This window comes from Brienomyrus brachyistius, chromosome 10 (genome assembly GCF_023856365.1).
Source record: "Brienomyrus brachyistius isolate T26 chromosome 10, BBRACH_0.4, whole genome shotgun sequence".
In the NCBI taxonomy this organism is placed as follows: domain Eukaryota; kingdom Metazoa; phylum Chordata; class Actinopteri; order Osteoglossiformes; family Mormyridae; genus Brienomyrus; species Brienomyrus brachyistius.
The window spans coordinates 28,186,070-28,204,538 of record NC_064542.1 but is presented as its reverse complement, the minus strand read 5'-3'; the positions used below and the strand labels follow the sequence as shown (position 1 = coordinate 28,204,538).

The following is an 18,469-nucleotide window of genomic DNA, read 5'->3' as shown; positions in this document are numbered from 1 at the left end:
TGAGCTCATCTACATACATACATACTTGAAAGCAACACATCGCTTGAAAGAAATATGTTTAAAATGCTAGGACACTTATTACTTCTGACCATGTTGTAAAGAATGATCTGGTTTCCAAACTATTGGCCACGGGAGGAAATTCTTTTGATTCAAGTTCTCTTCATTGGCTGGAAATTTACTGTGCAATAACTGATTAGGGGAGAGTTGGATTATGGAATGTGAGACGTCAGCAGTCATAAATCAGTAGGGGGGTGATATTGGCTCTCAGTCAATAATATCTAAGGGCCCTCTGCGTAAGATGATTCATAAAGCACATGGGACACACTCACGCCGCCTCATCTGCACAGCACACTTATGAATAACGCAGTAAGCCGGCTGACAGCGGTGCACAGGCTCTCGGCACGCCTGTGCTTATCACTGCGCTCCCGTTCTTTCTGCGTTAGATCAATGAACCCCCCATACAGAGTAATAGCATAACAAACAGTGGCACCTTTCAGCATTTTGACAGCGACCGTCCTGCAGGTGGAGCGCTTGTCGATCCCGAAGGCAGAAGCTTCCACTACCTTTCCAAAAGCTCCATGGCCCAGTGTTTTACCTGTCAGGGAGAAGGTGAGAGCAGCTGAAGGCAGAGCCCCGCTGTGCAGCCCTAGGGGGCTGCAGGGCATCTGGACGGCAGCGGTGATGCCCCCATCGATATTCGCTGTTCACCCTGCCTCACGGCCAGGGAACCCCCATATACACAGACACGCCCACGGCGCAAACTGCGAGCTTCCTAGCACTGATGTCATCGGGCGTGTGCTCACCAAGCCTCAGGCGGTCTCGGGGGAATTCCCATCGGGTGCCATCGTAGGGCAGCAGCTCGCACTGCTCGTCCAGGGGCATGGTAATGGACAGGTAGCCTGGCTCCATGTCCGCATAGCTGGGCTGGATGGGAGGACAAGCAGGGAGAGTCAGGAGAAAGGGCAGAGACTCCTGCTGTAATAGTAACATGTATAAACAAATATTATCACTTATTAGGAATTCTGTCATCCCTTATTGGTTACTTAGTGCATTTCAGTCTATCAAGAGGCCTCACGGGAAATGAGGTATTTTAAAGAATTAAATTGTGCCACGATATGCTATAATTCTGTCCTTGTTAAGGTGGGGGGCCGGGGGTGGGCAGACGCTTTAGCTGTACCTTCCTCAGCTTGCGGATAATGAGGGTGAGGATCAGCCAGAGGAAGCTGGCTGCCGCCCCGGTGCACACCAGAATGATCACCTCCGCGTTGGGCTTCCCGTCCTCACCTGGGGACCAGAAACATTACTGCATGCCCGGAATTTCCCGTATCGAAGTTGTCAAACATACATGATTATACTCGGTACGATGTGAAGAGAAATGTGAAAGACTGTGAAGAAGACAAGACACGTATTAGCAGATACTACATCAGAGGTGGAAAGTTCGGGTCCAAAAAGTCTGGACTTCGATTTTATTTGAACCGACCAGTTGAGTACAAAGAGTCTCAGCCACAGAGGACTCAACTGGTTGGTTGAAACAAAATCTTGGTCCGGATTTGTACTTTCTGAATCTAAACTTTCCACCTCCGCATTACACATTAAATTATGGATAACGGATGCTGGACATGCATCAGTGCTGACCGCTGCTGAGAAAAGCTAAAGTACGTCCTCACACCTTCAAAGATCAAAAGAGCGGATGTGAGGAAGCGATGGGCGCTAGCGGCTGGCGAGGGAGGTCATGCCGGCAACTCACCCAGCACGGTGATGAACGCGGAGCTCCTCGCCTCACCCTCTACGCTGCTGGCCAGGCACTCGTACATCCCCTCGTCCTCCTTCTTCACCCTCTCGATGGTCAGCATACCGCTGGGGGTCAGGGCGATTCCTGGAGATTCACGAGCGGCAACGTCAGCAGGGAGGGAAGGCGGGGGGGGGGGGGGGGCGCATCTGCTGCTGATTCAGACTGGCTTCACACGCGCGGTGTGGGGTCACGCACAGCAGCGTTCCAGCCAAACTTACATTCTTATGCTTCACTCCATGTGCTACAAAGCTCTCAGCTATGCTCTGTAAACACCACAAACCCCAGCACACTCTTGGTTCTCTGAAAGCCTTTGCGAAAGGCCAGTAACTGTAATCATAAGCATGAAGACTATTATCTGGAGTTCACTAAATATGTAGACATAACAATGCATTTATATTTATGTAGTTGATATTTAAAGTAACATACATTTTTTTGTGAACGCAGGGTCCCTGGAACAATTGGGGGGTCAAGCTCTAGCGCAGGGGCCCAATGGTGACATCACTCTGTTGACTTTGGGATTTGAACCAGTGACCTTCTCACTACAGATACATTATCCTATGGTGCTGATCCACACAGTGCCACCCCAAAGCGGACAGCAGGATACAGTATTAGAGCTGCTTTAGGCAGAAGCATCTGATAAGCAGGGACAACTTGCATGTGTAGATTTTAATGTCTTAGGACTTAAAGTCATGTTTTTACATCTTTATTTGTATTTTGTCACTTTTCTGACCAAAGAGATCGACATTTCATCTGTGCATGAGCCACGCGTCATTGAACTGAAAGGGAATAAAGTGACTTTGATCAAGATTTGACATGTGATTTTAAATGATACTTATGATTAAAATGCCATAGCAGACCGTCTGCAGAATCAAGCTCTGAGTGCCTGCAGACAGACAGACAGGCAGGCAGACAGACAGACAGGCAGACAGACAGGCAGGCAGACAGGCAGGCAGGCAGACAGGCAGACAGACAGGCAGACAGACAGACAGGCAGGCAGACAGACAGGCAGACAGACAGGCAGGCAGACAGACAAGCAGACAGACAGCCATCGTGCGGCCGGAGCTGCTGTTTACCTGGCGCCTCCTGCAGGGGGGTCCCATCTTTGAGCCAGGCAATGTGGGGGGGTGGGACGCCGTGGGCGTGGCAGACCAGGTTCAGCGTACTGCTGGCGTTCACTGCCTGGCTGGTCAGGTTCACCTGCACCCACGGGCCTCTCCTGGCTGGGGAGGCACATCCCAGTGTGGGTGTCTATCGCATCACCCCGGAAACGCTCCCGGCTTTTCAGGCGGGTGTTTGCGAGCGTTAGCTGAAAGCTACGCCTCTTGGCACGGCCAGGCCCCCGCTACGGTTTTCCCAGAGCTGTGTGAGGGCTTATTTCCAGGAACAAACACTAACACAATAAATGACTAATTACACTTAAGAAATGCTGTGAGGAAAACAAACTCCCAAAATAGATGCCACATTTGCTTCATATTAACAGTTCTGCTCTGCTAAAAATATACGACCTTCCTGTTGCCCTTAAGAACAAGCTGGAGCGACTCAAGTCTCTCCCTCACCTCTGTCGCAAGCTTACCCTCAACCAGCAGTTCAGACTTCCTGAGGATGACCTGGTGGGTGTAGCTGTTATGCGCTCGGCACTCATAGTCCCGGACATTACCCCTGGGCACACTTCCAAGAGCGAGTGGCAGGAAGATGGAGTGCGGCTCAACCTGCAGCGTGGTGCCTGTAACGGGGACGGTCCCGTTCTGCGGGCCGTACCAATGCAGGTCCGTGTAAAGGTACCGCGTGGCCCGGCATGCCAAGGTCACATTGTCCCCCTCGATGGCTTTCTGAGGCTCTACTCTGATGCTCTCCACGTGACCTGAAAGAGAAATTAATGGATAAATACAGATGTTTACGCCCAATCGGACAAATCCGCAGGCAGTTTCCAGTCTGAGGAAGATGGTGGAGAATACGCAGGAGGGACTGAACTTCACGTGGCCTGGACGGCAGAACAGGAAACACGCAGTAATTTCCAGTCTCATCACTGATAATTGGAAGCACATTGTCAGCAGACAGAGATGGCGGCCAGAATACGGCAGGTCAGTAGGAACCAGACAGCTTCGGGCTTTGGGGAGTGGGTGGTTTGGGACGAACGCCTATTTACCTTTGTGCCTGCTGTCATAACTCCAGAGCTGACCTCAACATCCCCCCCTCAATCACATCTGCAGGACTGATGCTTGCTGTCACCCCCACCCCCACCCAGCTTCTGCGTCTAACCATCATGGATCCCTCTCCAGGTCCCAGAGCAGGACCAGTCCTTTGCTGGCTGACACCTAAACATCCCATCAGTCACATGACCGAGAGACAGAGACTACCAGATGGACCAGAGCATGGTGGAGAAGCTGAATGTGCCCTCCGGTGTTATTGGGAGTCATATGACTTTTCTGTTTCATAGTCTATAGGTCTAAATGTACGCTGGCTGTGGAGGGAGGGGGCAAGATGTTTCCCATTAGCCCCCTGAGGACTCTCTGTTGCGTGGTGCACGCATTCCTCATTCTGTGGCTCGTTTTCACGAGTGTGGGTTTCTGTACAGAGCGTGGCCAATGTAATACAGCAAGACTGGGAAAATGTTGTCCCTTATATAAAGATCACAGCTAGGGGGCGCTCACCATCCACGTAGAAGGGTGTGCTCCATGTCCGATTGCCGGCTTCGTTCCAGGCCAAGCAGGTATAGCTCCCGGACACTTCAGCTGCCGCCACCACTAGTGTGCTGACGGTCTGCGGCATGGCAGAATGGCAGAGGGTCAACCACTGGTCTCCTCACCGCTGCAAGCTGATACCGAGTGATCATCCCTGACTTCTGACTACTGGATTTAACCTCGACCCACATCAGTAAGACTCCTTACAAGGAGACCTCTCCCATCACTCTTCACGGAAGCTGATCCGTAATTTAATGGCTAATGTTTAATGACTAAGACAAGATAAAAAATTGTACGTCTTAGTTTTGTTTATCAATAAGGAAAATCAGTCACAGGTTTTCAGGAAACAAGAAAAAGAAACAAACAAATAGTGGCGCAGAAATGTGATATTTTTCACATCTTGCAGTAGCTGGTGTGGTTTACTGAGGGAAGCTTCTGAATACCTGATCTTTCTCTCAGAGTGAGTACATTTACAAATCAAATTATTGTGTTAGTTCGACTAAAGTCAGACCATAAAAGTACATGTAAACATGCTGGTCTGACTAATGCAAGTCTAATGCAATTGGGAGTCATTTTACTCCTGCATGTATACGTTCAGTCGGATTCAAACTGGCCTAGGCACTCCCCCCCATCCTGGGTTTTAATCCAGAAGTAGCAGAAGATGCTGGTACACAGGAGAAGCGTGGAGCATAGCAGAGGACATACAAATGCGTACAAAATGTACAGCACTATAAAGTTATAAAGGGGCTCTTTTCCCCTGCACCAGGTACTGTACTTCAGGAAGGTACCAAAAGTACAGTAAACTAGTACCAGCACCGAATGACATCACAGTTCAAGGCAGGTTATTTTATACTGAGTTCGGAAAATGGCTGCAGTATGACTGGAAGACGTGCGATATTAATACCAACATCACGTGTTATGCATGCAATTCATACATCACTAGTCAGCTAGATCAAGATCGGGCTTTTTCTTCAATTTTGTGCAGATATTATAGCGCAAGGAATTTAAGTGTCGCTAAAGCATTTTTACTATGTCAAAGGAAAACAAACCTAGCAAGTTTGCAATTTTAATGATTATTCCTTTTCAAGATTATCTAGTATATTTTAAAGTTCACCTCCGCTGCTTCTGCATGAGCGCTACATGTGTTCTGTGAGAAAATAATAATCATTTTCATCCTCGCTGTTTAAATCACTCATAGACGGGTTTGTAAGAAATTTATGTTGATCTTTTTTTTTGTTTCATAAATACCCCAATATTTATTATCACAAAATCACATTGCGATATTTGAAAAATTTCCAATACCCTGCTGTCCAATTACATTACACAAGATATTTAATTTCTTTTTATGCTACCCTGATCTCTGGTTCTTCCAACCAAGTCACAAAGAAGCAGAGAGCAGGAAGGACACACATGACACCCTGCTCACACAGAGACCAGTCAGCAGTGTTTGGGCTGCTGCCTTCACAGGGAAACATGGAGGCCCGTTTGGGATTATGACGGCTTTGCCAACAGGTGAGATGCAGCACAGCTGGTTGCTTCAGCGTCTCGGGAGATAACTGAGACTAAAGTAAAGAAACTCAATTAACGGGCGTCACAGACGCAGGATCATCCATGCTCCTGACAGAGGAACATGTCAGAAGTTCAACGCATCAGCTAGTGCATCTCAATCTTAAAATGGACAGCTGATCTCCAAAAAGGACGAGGAGCTCTAGCTGAAAACAATCACCAATATTTCAAACAAAGAGCCGGAGATGAGTGAGAAGAGGAAGAGGGTGGCAACACTGACTCTGTTTCTGCCATTGATTGACTCGCTCTTCCTCTCGATGCCCTTGATCCTGTTGTGGAGTCGGTTCATCTTCGCATCACTGAGCTCCGTCTCCCCAAACTGGACCCGCCTGGGTTCGAAGGCCTGCTCGCAGCTGGGAGACAAAGAGGTGAACAGGAAGACACCGGTAAAAGACATGGCAATGCCATAAATAAGACCAATCGACGAGGGGTTCCAGCAACGGCGGCACAGCAGAGCGACGATGTTTCGGAGACCCCGTGCTGCCCGCTCCGCCGGCAGGAAGCCTCCTGCTCGGAAAGGCCGGCACAGGATGCGCCAAAGGAAATGCCAGCGGGGATGAGTGTGGCGCCTGCCAGGCCTCAGCTTCTCAGCTGTTTTCCACGGGAACATGAGGGACACCGAGGGATACTTAGCGGGAAACGTGCCGCTTGAATGGGAAAGCACGTCAGCATGAGTAAGAATGCAGTTCGTCACTATTCATAACAGCATTCGCCAGAAAGTGAGTCACATGCTCAGAGTCTCAGGAACATCCTGTCAGCAAGGGCACCCTGAGAGGCCAGATGGTGCAGGCTCAGGTACAAGCCCTCCGCAGCCACAGGGTCCCAGTGGGATGGACCCGCCCTGGTAAACACCCCGTATGGTCAATAGGCCAAGAGCCGAATCTCATTCAGTGCGATTCCAATTTCCAAGCGGAAGCAGACCTGATATACCTGATCTCTGGGGGAAGCAGACCTAATTACCTTCTGACTGATCATATGACAGAACCTAGAACTCTTCGAGAACAGCATCTGTTCATAGCCTAGAGCCCTGAAGCCTTTGAATACCCTGCTTGGTGGCCTTCGGATTGCAGCAGGAAACCAGAACGCCCAGAGGAAAACCCACACAAGCATGAGGTGAACATGCAAAGCCCACAATGTCCAAGAATACAGAGAGGGAACTGAACCCACAACCCTGGCAGTGTGAGCCAACAGAGCTATTTCACCGAGCCTCCTGGTGACAGCGTTTAATTTGCAAGTTCTTTATCTTTGTAAATCGAATAGGTTATTTGAGGGTGAATTAAAAAAGGGGTGAGATGGCAGATTGAGTTATGACGTGGGGTGAGGCTGTAAGGGGCTTTAGGGCCGTCCACATCTGGCTGGGATCACACACACACCACTGCAGGGGGGCACAGAGATGCCAGGGATACAGATAGTGGCATGAACTCTACTCTGTAACATGTACTCTTAGTTGACCTTGGACCATCAGATGGTATAATTTCTTGGGAATTTTGGTTCCTCTCCTCCAGTGTCCAGCATTCTTTCTTTCCCTCTTCGCTTTTTCCTGCTTCCCAAACCATTTTGTGTAAATCACGCAGTAATGGGTTGTCACAAGTGCCTTTAAAAAAAAAATTTATTTGAATGAATTCTGAAAAACACAGTTTTTAACTTCAGCCTCATGCCAAGCCACCAAGCTGAAGAGTAGACAGACCGCAGGATGGACATTCATAGGGTGGGCGTGCCTGTGAGGTGGGCCGCGAGCTGCCGGGGGGGGGGGGGGGGGGGGGGCGGAAGGGGACACTCACTGTGTGAGGGTGGGGTTCGGGTCACAGGGCTGCCATTCCCAAACGATGTCAGCCATGGGGTTTCCGAAGGCAGTGCAGGTGAGCGCGTACTCCCTCCCTAGCAGGTAGGGCTGGGTCAACGTATCCAATTCCTCCTCTATGATCACAGGCTTCACTGGGATGAACGGAGACAGACACATGGGACGAATTGTGTGAGAAGAAACATGGAATTTCTCTATTGTAAGGTGCTTTGGATAAAAGCATATATTAAACAAATAAATGTATTTAAAAACGCAACAGTAAAAACAACATGATGATTTGACATAGGGGGCAGTAGGGGGCACCCTCCTGTCTCCATTCAGGCAGCACAGTCTGAGGCCTAATGAGGCTCCATCTGCATCCAGCTGTTTGCACATGAAGCGTGGAGTGAAGTGGAGCAGCAAGTGATCTTCAAACGCTGCATGAGCAAAGCCTACCCTGCTTTCCTAATCACTGCCAGGACCCACGCGTGTCTGTTCTCTTTGTCCTGCAGCCCTTCTGCCTTTCAGGCCAGTAAAAATAAATGGCAGGGAGCTGGTCAGTGATTAGCGCGCGAGGCAGCGCTCCAGAAAAAATCTGCAGTGACTGCAAAAGGCGGCTGGAGAAAAATCTCTTGGAAAGTCAGTCCAAAGCAAGTGTCTCGTGGTGGAGTGGGTCCATACACCATTTGGACAGGACCCCTGGACTCCCTCTGCTGATTAAACGCTTACTAACCCACACACTGAACTTGCTAAGGGCTGAGGCAGAAGCCGAGAGCACGGCAGGACTGGGAGAAAGGGAGGAAATGGAACGACATGGAGGAGAAGGAGGGAGGAAGAATGTCAGAGAGCAGCAAAATACTGAAAGACGAGCGGCAGAAAGATGGAGATAAAATGGTGGAGGGGAGGAGGGGTGGGTGCCGCAGCGAGAGGACCGGGGGACTCGCAGGGGCCACTAATCAAGACCATCTGCAGGGGGGGGGGCTCCAGCAGCATGCAGGAGGAGTACCTCCAGCAGATCGGCGGGAAACAGCAGCGCTTTCACTTTCACAGTGCAGGGGGTCCACATTTGTGATCAAAAATCATGCGGGTTACCGGGAGTGACGCTGCGACAGGCCGTGTTCCTTTGACCTGACACAAGATCTGCATGGTGTGCCACGTTCTTATCCACATCGTGTGTTAAGCACATGCGACTATCACACCTACAAGCTATGCTACAAACATTAATTTTTGTCATTAGAAACAAAACTTAGCAAGCTTTGTAATTTTAATGATGGTTTCTTTTCAAGATTATCTTGTATGTGTGAAAAAAAATTACGTTAAGAGCTTGCCACTGCTTTTGCATGAGCTCTGCATATGCGCCCTTTGAGCCAATCATAAATATTTTCCTCCTCGCTGTCAGACTCACTCATAGGCTATTTTACATGTTTGTGAGAAAGACGAGGAGAAAAGTAAACAAGAGCTGGCCACCAAAAGACATTTGTCTTCCGTTATCTGTAAATATTTTGGATTCCATAGGGCTGATATTGAGCAAATGCAAGTGATTTGTCGGCAATGCTTTGTGTCTGTTGGCACGACTTGCGGCAACACCACCAACTTATATGACAGACTCTTATGGGAGAAAATAATTTTGGCTATAGTTTCAGCTTGAATATCTCAATATTTATTACAGAGATATAGGGCCTCACCATTCACCACAAGAGTGTAGCTGAGATTCCCGGACAGGCCTTTGTCCTCATTGCCCACAACAACGGTGTAGACGCCTGCGTCCACCTGCCGGACCTCCTTGAGGAGGAGGCTGAAATGCGACTGCGTACAGCACGTGGAGTTTTCCCAGAGGGGCACACCGTCCTTGAACCTGGAGAGAACACCGCCCTGTAGTTAATGGACAGGACCGCACACAGACCTACAGCGTCTCTCCGCACAGAGACTGTGCCCTGTGTGTCAGCCTTACCATATGACAGTGCTGGGGAGGGGACATGCACTGATCACGGGGTCAAAGGTCACTCTTTGGCCCTCCAGGACAGTGATCACGCTGCTGCCCTTATGTGACACGTTGAGGAAAGGCCTCTCTGGCATGTTCCAAAGAAAGAGAAAATTACAAATGGGCATTAAATATGAAATATGACCCTGTGAGGCATGTAGACGAGGCGAGATCTGGGGCTGTTAAAGATCCTCAACATCCCGGAGAGCACCCCGGCTAACAGGCATCAGGTCAAGAACCGGCGCACGCTCACCGTGAACGAGCACATCCGCTGAGATGTGCTTCTCAGAGAGCAGCTGGGCTTTGCAGTGGTACCGGCCACTGTCAGCCAGGGTGACGCCCTTCACGACCAGCTGGTTGCTCATGGAGAACACCTTATTCGGCACGCCCCGGTTCTTCTTGAACTCATGTGTCTGGTTCACCTGTGGGCATGAGTGTGTCAACAGCCACCCTTACAATCATTCAGCAGATGCACTAATGCAAAACAGCATGAATTTTTTTTGAGAGGGTACCAGGAGCAAATGCTGCCCCTGGGATTTGAACTGCTAACCTTCTGGTTACAGGCACAGCATCTTAACACACACAACGTCCCCCCCTCCCCCACACACTTCCTCACATGTTACATTTTTGTGTATCTGTCCCTATCTATGTCTCTTGGCATGTATAACCATCACAGCGTGTGACCGGGGGGGATGGGTGACAGCTGTATTTAAGCCGATGGACGGCAGCCCCCAACTGGGACTCACAGCGGACTCTGGCACTTCCCACGTGAAGACAATCTTGCCGTTGTAGGTGGTGTCTGCGGAGCAGACGAGCTCCAGGGTGTCTCCCACCAGTAACGCCACACGCTCCGGCTGGATCCGCACGTTCGTCAGGAAGGAGGCTGGGGAGGGTGGAGCAGGAAGGACCAGTCAGAATCCGGCAGCCACTGAGCTTTCCCGTATTCCCCCAGCGCAGCTAAACGGACCTGGGCAGCTGTGCAAGGCAGCTCAACTAACCATGCCTACGTATTTATCCAAAGCAGCAAACATTTTTGAGAAAGCAGGTTCATATAATCCCTGGAGAGTGAAATTACTCTGCTAACACTGGGATTTGAACTGGCGACGCTCAACTATAGGAACCGCATCCTAACCTGCTGAGCTGCACACCGCTTCGCGGTCACGAAACCTCCGGGATGTGTACCTATCCCGTGTGGCACGCTGTAAACCCGCTTCCCGCATTTGAGACTCACGCTGCTTCAGGGTGATGTAGTAGGACTCGTGGAGCTGACCGGCGAGGGACACGGCACACTTCAGGAGGTCATAATGGGTCTGGCGGCTGAAAGGGACCCGGAAGCCCACCTTCGGGTCCCACTGCACGGCGTCATTGACGCTGGCCGGGACCTGAACACAGACACCTTCCCGATCAGGCTTCCATGAATGCATCAGTTCATAGGCCGCTGTCTGCAGGACATGGAGCCATTCCCAGCCCTATAGAAGCATGTAACTGGGATTCTCTCTGCAGGGAGTTCGGTCACATAAGTCCCTGCCGAACATGAGGCTCATAAGAAGACACATAACTTGTGTCCCCTGGAAGCACCAGGAATTCCCGAATATCCCCAGATACCTATAAACGGAACTTTCGTCATTATGAAGTGTAAAGCAGAATGTTTATTTAAGACGAGGTGACTTGTACACCTCCACCCCCTTCCTGTACCCACAGCCAGCAGGCAGAATGGCCCCTTTGTCCTCAATGTCACATGACAGGAAATGCTGGGGACCCATGGCACCTCTTCCCAAGATCAGTTACCGGTGTGCTTATGTATGCTTGGTAAAAAGTTCTGTGTACAGGTACATTTCATATATCGCAATATGTCACAATGAAGGGGCTGCATATACAGAGACATTCTACAACAAAGGAAGAGAATCTCACCCCTGAGAGCGAAACATGGAAGTCAGGAGCTGTGACCCTGCAAGGCACCACGATGCTGTCGGCGTCGTCGTACACAAACAGGGTGAGCGGGCTCTGAGAGTGCGGCTCCACAAAGGGCCACCGCTCGTCTGCGGGGACGAGAGGCATGGCGGGTCAGAGAGGCGCCAGAGTCATGTAAGGCTAACTGGACAGGGCATTATGGGATGGGAGAATAATACAGGTAACGGCAAAGAAAGAAGCATAGAGTGGTTATGAAACTTTTCTGACTGCTATGAAATGCCAGAAGGTAGACAGGCTCTCGACTCACTCGACCCACTGATCGGATCAACCAAACAGCTGACGGACATGCTCAGTCTGCATGCAGCTATGAGGCAGAAAGAGAGGGAGAGGGAGAGAGAGAGAGAGAGAGAGAAAGAACCAGAGAGAGGGGGACTTAGAGAAAAACAGAGGGATGGAGACAGGGATAGTGCATTGGCTGTGGAGATCAGACCATAAACACTAACAGGTCGTACCCCTCCCCCCCTCCTGGGGATGAACAGACGTCCAGGGAGGAAATAACAATCAGTGAGCCGGGTTTCCCATATAGTCACTCTCACTCCCTCATCGAGACAAGCAGACCCCCTGCCTGCCCCCACACAGTCCCTCTGTCTCTGCCTCATAGGGACATGCCGGCCCCCTGCCTGCCCCCACACAGTCCCTCTGTCTCTGCCTCATAGGGACATGCCGACCCCCTGCCTGCCCCCACACAGTCCCTCTGTCTCTGCCTCACAGGGACATGCCGACCCCCTGCCTGCCCCCACACAGTCCCTCTGCCTCTGCCTCACAGGGACATGCCGACCCCCTGCCTGCCCCCACACAGTCCCTCTGCCTCTGCCTCACAGGGACATGCCGACCCCCTGCCTGCCCCCACACAGTCCCTCTGCCTCTGCCTCACAGGGACATGCCGACCCCCTGCCTGCCCCCACACAGTCCCTCTGCCTCTGCCTCACAGGGACATGCCGACCCCCTGCCTGCCCCCACACAGTCCCTCTGCCTCTGCCTCACAGGGACATGCCGACCCCCTGCCTGCCCCCACACAGTCCCTCTGCCTCTGCCTCATAGGGACATGCCGACCCCCTGCCTGCCCCCACACAGTCCCTCTGTCTCTGCCTCATAGGGACATGCCGACCCCCTGCCTGCCCCCATACAGTCCCTCTGTCTCTGCCTCATAAGGACATGCTGACCCCCTGCCTGCCCCCACACAGTCCCTCTGTCTCTGTCTCATAGGGACATGCCGACCCCCTGCCTGCCCCCACACAGTCCCTCTGTCTCTGTCTCATAGGGACATGCCGACCCCCTGCCTGCCCCCACACAGTCCCTCTGTCTCTGCCTCATAAGGACATGCTGACCCCCTGCCTGCCCCCACACAGTCCCTCTGTCTCTGTCTCATAGGGACATGCCGACCCCCTGCCTGCCCCCACACAGTCCCTCTGTCTCTGTCTCATAGGGACATGCCGACCCCCTGCCTGCCCCCACACAGTCCCTCTGTCTCTGTCTCATAGGGACATGCCGACCCCCTGCCTGCCCCCACACAGTCCCTCTGTCTCTGTCTCATAGGGACATGCCGACCCCCTGCCTGCCCCCACACAGTCCCTCTGTCTCTGCCTCATAAGGACATGCTGACCCCCTGCCTGCCCCCACACAGTCCCTCTGTCTCTGTCTCATAGGGACATGCCGACCCCCTGCCTGCCCCCATACAGTCCCTCTGTCTCTGCCTCATAGGGACATGCCGACCCCCTGCCTGCCCCCACAGAGCGGCCCCTTAGCATGTGCTGGTAAAGCATGCTGCTGTGGACCAGGCCCCCCAAGCCCCCCCATTTATGGCTGCCTTAACTGAGGTATAGCACGGAGCCTGTTTCTGTCATTCCTTTTATTGTCCAGACACAGGACTGGGCACTGCTGGGGGGTTAAAAAAGCATAAAACTGTGCCAGGCCTCCCAGCACTGCATTGGATGCGGGGGATGGGGTGCGGCATATTTTACCAAAAAAATCTATAAGCATAGTTTAAAAGCTTTTTCACAAAATAATAATTGAGTATATAAATAAATGGAGATAAGCCTTGGAGCACGTGCACGGACTCAGTGTGAAAATAAAAAATCACTTCTCATTATAATTGTGGGGCAACACAGTGATCTCATACGTTCTGGGTTCGAATCCCATGTCCGCTCTGTGTCTCTGGAGTGTGTATGCAGGTTTCCTCTGAGCACTACTCTGATCTGGGGACTCTGGCTTCTGCCAGCAATTACCTGCCTCAATTTCCTTCCTCTGTTCGGCTACCTGGCATCTCTAATTTGCCTGAGTTGTGTGTAACGCATCAACATCCCATCTGGGGTGCATACCAGCTTCATACCTCATGCTCCCTGGCAGCAGAATGAGTGGTTGGAATATGAATGAGTGACTATGATTATAATGGCACACCCCAGGTGATCACACCAAGTAACAAACCCAGTTAATCACCGGAGCTTTGCTTGAACCTCAATCGTCCATTTATCACATGTTGAGCTCGAGAAGTTCCCAAGACCCAATATGGTTCTGTACTTCTGAGATTCACTGAGCTGTCATTGCTGTTCATCCCTCCCACAGATTTGTCACACCCAAATGCTAAATTGGCATTATGGGAAATATAGCAGAAAGAGTATATTACTTTAGAAGATGCTTTTAGAAGTGATGAGTATTTTTTTGAGCAAGGTGGGTCAGCTTGTTGCTGACGAAGATGAGCTTAAGGGTTCGACAGTAAAATAACTCTGCTAACCCGGGGATTCGCACAAGTGACCTTCACTTCACAGACACAGCATCCTTACTTAATGAACCACACTTTCAGGTCCTGAAAGTACAAATCCAGACCAAGGTTTGCCAGAGAAGCAGAATACTTTCTGGACCCGAACTTTCCACCTCTGCTGGACTAGACCGCATCCAATAATGAGAGAGGAGTGTTTGGAGGCCAGCAGGCACTGCTCACCTCTGACGAAGACATAGGTGGCGCTGCCCTCGTCCAGGCTCTGCTGGCTGTAGCTGCAGGAGTACCAGCCGGTGTCCCTGTGCGTCAGTGCCTGGATGGCAAGGCGGCTGCAGTAGCTGTACTCGCTACCCTCGCAGGCCTCCTCGTACACCGAGACCCCCTGTGAGCCCAGGTCTCGCTCGGGCAGGCTCCAGCTCAGTCCAGACTGCCCCCTACAGACAGCAACACAGCAGCACAAATGTCAGGCCCAACTGCTTCCGTCACTCCAGAGCCATCAAAATCAATAGTGAAGGAGGAGGACAGCCCAGGGTGAACCGCAAGGAGGGTCATGGTGCAAACAGCAAAGTGTACGTTGCTTTATTTTCACAGCTGAAATCTAAGACTTTACTCAGCTACTCACAAGAGTAATTTAAGGATATTCAACATTATTTAGCCTTAAAGCATTGAGCTACTAACAGATGCATTAATTTTAAACTATCAGACATTTCCTATGCACTAATCCAGGCGTCCAGGTGATTTTTTTTTGTTTACTCTGATTTGGTAGTAATGTCACAGATATGTGTGAGGCTCTGCCTTTCCGGTTATCCAAACACATACAGTTTAAATGGACAGCAGTCTCTAACTAGTCCTTAGTGTGTCAGGCTTGTTATGAAAGGCTTCAAGCTGGCATTGAGTTTAAGGTCATGGAAAATGGACTGAAGGAAACATAGATGGAAAATAGTGCGCTCCACGCTGGTCTAAGGAGCCGGTGTTGACTCCCTTATCAGCTAAGCACCTAGGCAGCACTTATTGACTTCCTAAATGAGGGAACCGAGGATACGAATGCTGTGAGCTGCGTTCCAAACTAAACAATGAAGCAACAATTCTGCTCCGCATGTGGTCATTCGGAAGTAAACTTAGGAAATATGACTTTCACAATGAAGGAGAGGAACAGATGTTACTTCTGCAATGAAGATTAATGGGCTTGAGTGGCGAATTCCTCAATGGAGATTTCTGACAGGTACAGAGACGAAGAGGGGTGTGCGATCTGCGGCGGGACACGCGTATGCCGGTGCGCAAGGGGAGTAGGAGTCAGAGCTCACGCAGAAAGTGGACGGCTGCGAGGCGGGTAGCGGGACAGGCTGCGTACCTGCAGGTGAGATGAAGGGAGTCCCCAGCCTGGTACAGGAGTGTGTCGCCGGGGGGTAGCAGCAGCGGAGCTGGCAGCTTCAGCGCCTCCAGCAGCCCTACGGGGGCACAACGACACGCGGCTGTGGAAATGGCCCTGCTCCAGCAGCACACTGAACACCAGCACTGCGTCACTGTACGGAGCACAGGCGATGGGGCAGACAGATTGTCCCAGCAGCTGGATCTACCAAACACTGCACTACACGGCCAAACAAATATTGCACTTGATTCAATGTACAGTTTTTACAAATGGTCATTTACACAGTGATATACCATAGTAGAGAAAGAGGAGAGAGGTAAGGAGCGTGCACTGATACAGTGTGTTGCTGCATCCACCACATAACAAACCACCTCAGGGATGAGAACCTGAGTGCAGCCATGTGGCGGGTGATACCTCAACACCACACTAGTTCTGGTGGCTGCAGTGCCAATCCCCCAAGATTTCCCCTGTAAGTTGGACCTCCTTATAGGGCTGGATGTAGATTGACGTCATACCCAGGATGAAGCAAGTGCAGGTTAAGAAGTAGAATGACTCGGGACACTGATGAGATTTGAACCAACAACCTTCCAGTTACTGCCACAGATCCCTAGCCTCAGAGCCACCTCTCCAAAGCAAGCAAAGCATGCTGTGAATGGCCCTGTACTTATTGCATTTATTCCTACATTCCTTTCAATGACAAATTTTTCAATGTATCAACCACACATCATTTCCTGCGTGAATGAGAGCCACTGACAGGCAGAAACAAATTCCCTGTGTGCGTGAACAAATTTGGCCAATAAACCTGAATCTGTGAGGATTCACCTCAGACCCACAACAGCAGGATGCCTCTGGGAAGCAGTGAACTTCACATTATGTTTTAAACCAGGGCTGGGGAACCTGTTCCATGGAGGGCCAGTGTGGGTGTGGGTTTATGGGAAAACCTTCCCATCAGCCAATAATAAAGCAGTGGTTCTCAACTCCGGTCCTGAGAACCCTCTGTTATTGGCTGACTGAGATGTCATTACAAAAACCTGCACCCAAACCATCCTCCATGGAACAGGTTCCCTGGTTTAAACCATGGTTAACTGCTGCTCACGAAGCATGTTAATAAGGTGAAAAGAACGGAACAGAGCCGGGTGCGAGCAACCTGCTCAAGGCCACTCCAAAACCGCGGCCAGAGTGGCCCGCTCCAGGTCACATCAGAACCATGGCCCATCATCTCAGCCAGCTTTTGTAATAGATTCTACTCTATGGCACCCCCTGGCCCTCCACTTCATTAACTACTGACCTTGTTCAGGCTCACGGGCTATTAATAAACAGACGAGAACAAGCAAAAATAAATAGAGAACAACGGATGACAAGGGGCCAGCAGGGTGTGGGAGTGTTGATGGCAGGCCTGCAAGAACTGACGACAGGCCCTGCTGATGGCGCTGGGGGCTGGAAGGCCTGTCCTTCTGCCTCCTGTTTGTGAGGCACTGCTCTCATGACATGAGCGACTTCCTCCTTTTCAGGCTGCTCTCCACTGAGTCAGTCACTCACCAGAATTGGCAACAAAGAGCATTCAGATGGCTGCTCGGATTGAGATGTCTTTGGGGGAAAAGTCATTGTACACGCCTCATACACATAACACACACAAAAATACAAAGAGACACGCTTGTCATTGTTCCTTTTAGTGGTGCTGGGAGAGAGAGCCTCAGGAACCCAAACAAGCTCAATCTGTAATACTGCCATTAGCCTGGTGGGGGCGCTTTGCGATTACGCTGCACTAAAACCTTTGAAATGAACGATCCCGGCATTACAGAAACAGGTGATGTACACTTTGAAGCGTCAACTAGACTAACTAGATGGCAGAAACCATGCTGGCAGTTTTAACCCACTTATGTGGAAACTGTGCTTGACCTTTCAGCCCTGGCATGCATGTGTATAAATAAAAGCAACAGGACACATATGGAAGTGAAAATAACACGCCGTATTAATTTCAAGACTTGAACCCCAATCGCCATAAGAATGTTTTATTTCCCAAAAGCTCACATGTGGTGCACATGTCTTTCATAGACCTGGGGAAAGCATGGCTTAATTTGCATTCACATTTATTTATTTAGAAAACACTTTTATCCAAAGCGAAGTACAACTGGGGGAGCTGGGTCAGTAAATCCCTGCAGCAAGTGTGGTTAATTTGCTTGCAGTATCTTCTTTCTTTCCACATGGGTTTTTATTAATACTAGGGCTGATCAATTCACACAAAGGGACACATATACAGAAATGTGCAGAAGTCTTAGGCAATCAAAGAAAATGATGTTTAGATGATCTTCAACTTGGTGTAAAACTATGACGTCTGTCAAAATGTGTCAGCTTGGCCTTTTCAAAACCTCTCCTAAAGTCACCCCAGTATTTGCAGAAACCTTCCACAACAACCATGCATTTTTTTACTCAATCGCTGCCAAACCTAGTCAACATCTCATTACTATTAATTGGAATATGTTCTAATGGTAAATTATGTTTTTGTTCTGAGCAAATATACACTTGCTTCCCAGATAAACAGCTTAAAACATTTCCATCGACTGCCTAAGATTGGCACAGTACTGTACCTTGGTGGTGCCACCACCTCTTCGT

At 50.3% G+C, this 18,469-nt stretch overlaps 1 protein-coding gene across 2 annotated transcripts in view; it reads right to left on the bottom strand.

The window, feature by feature from the left end:
- The window catches only part of kdrl (kinase insert domain receptor like), a 37,873-nt gene that overhangs the window by 14,719 nt on the left and 4,685 nt on the right, over window positions 1-18,469 (bottom strand). For both annotated transcript variants that reach the window (XM_049027893.1, XM_049027894.1), the window contains exons 2-18: window positions 15,839-15,935; window positions 14,710-14,921; window positions 11,712-11,839; window positions 11,032-11,182; window positions 10,547-10,683; window positions 10,054-10,222; window positions 9,771-9,888; window positions 9,505-9,674; window positions 7,821-7,974; window positions 6,260-6,392; window positions 4,444-4,552; window positions 3,366-3,653; window positions 2,866-3,012; window positions 1,748-1,876; window positions 1,178-1,284; window positions 804-924; window positions 491-595 (exon numbers count right to left, since the gene is read on the bottom strand). In XM_049027893.1, coding sequence (XP_048883850.1) covers window positions 491-595; window positions 804-924; window positions 1,178-1,284; window positions 1,748-1,876; window positions 2,866-3,012; window positions 3,366-3,653; window positions 4,444-4,552; window positions 6,260-6,392; window positions 7,821-7,974; window positions 9,505-9,674; window positions 9,771-9,888; window positions 10,054-10,222; window positions 10,547-10,683; window positions 11,032-11,182; window positions 11,712-11,839; window positions 14,710-14,921; window positions 15,839-15,935 — 2,475 coding nt within the window. The remainder of the gene's footprint in view (window positions 1-490; window positions 596-803; window positions 925-1,177; window positions 1,285-1,747; window positions 1,877-2,865; window positions 3,013-3,365; window positions 3,654-4,443; window positions 4,553-6,259; window positions 6,393-7,820; window positions 7,975-9,504; window positions 9,675-9,770; window positions 9,889-10,053; window positions 10,223-10,546; window positions 10,684-11,031; window positions 11,183-11,711; window positions 11,840-14,709; window positions 14,922-15,838; window positions 15,936-18,469) is intronic.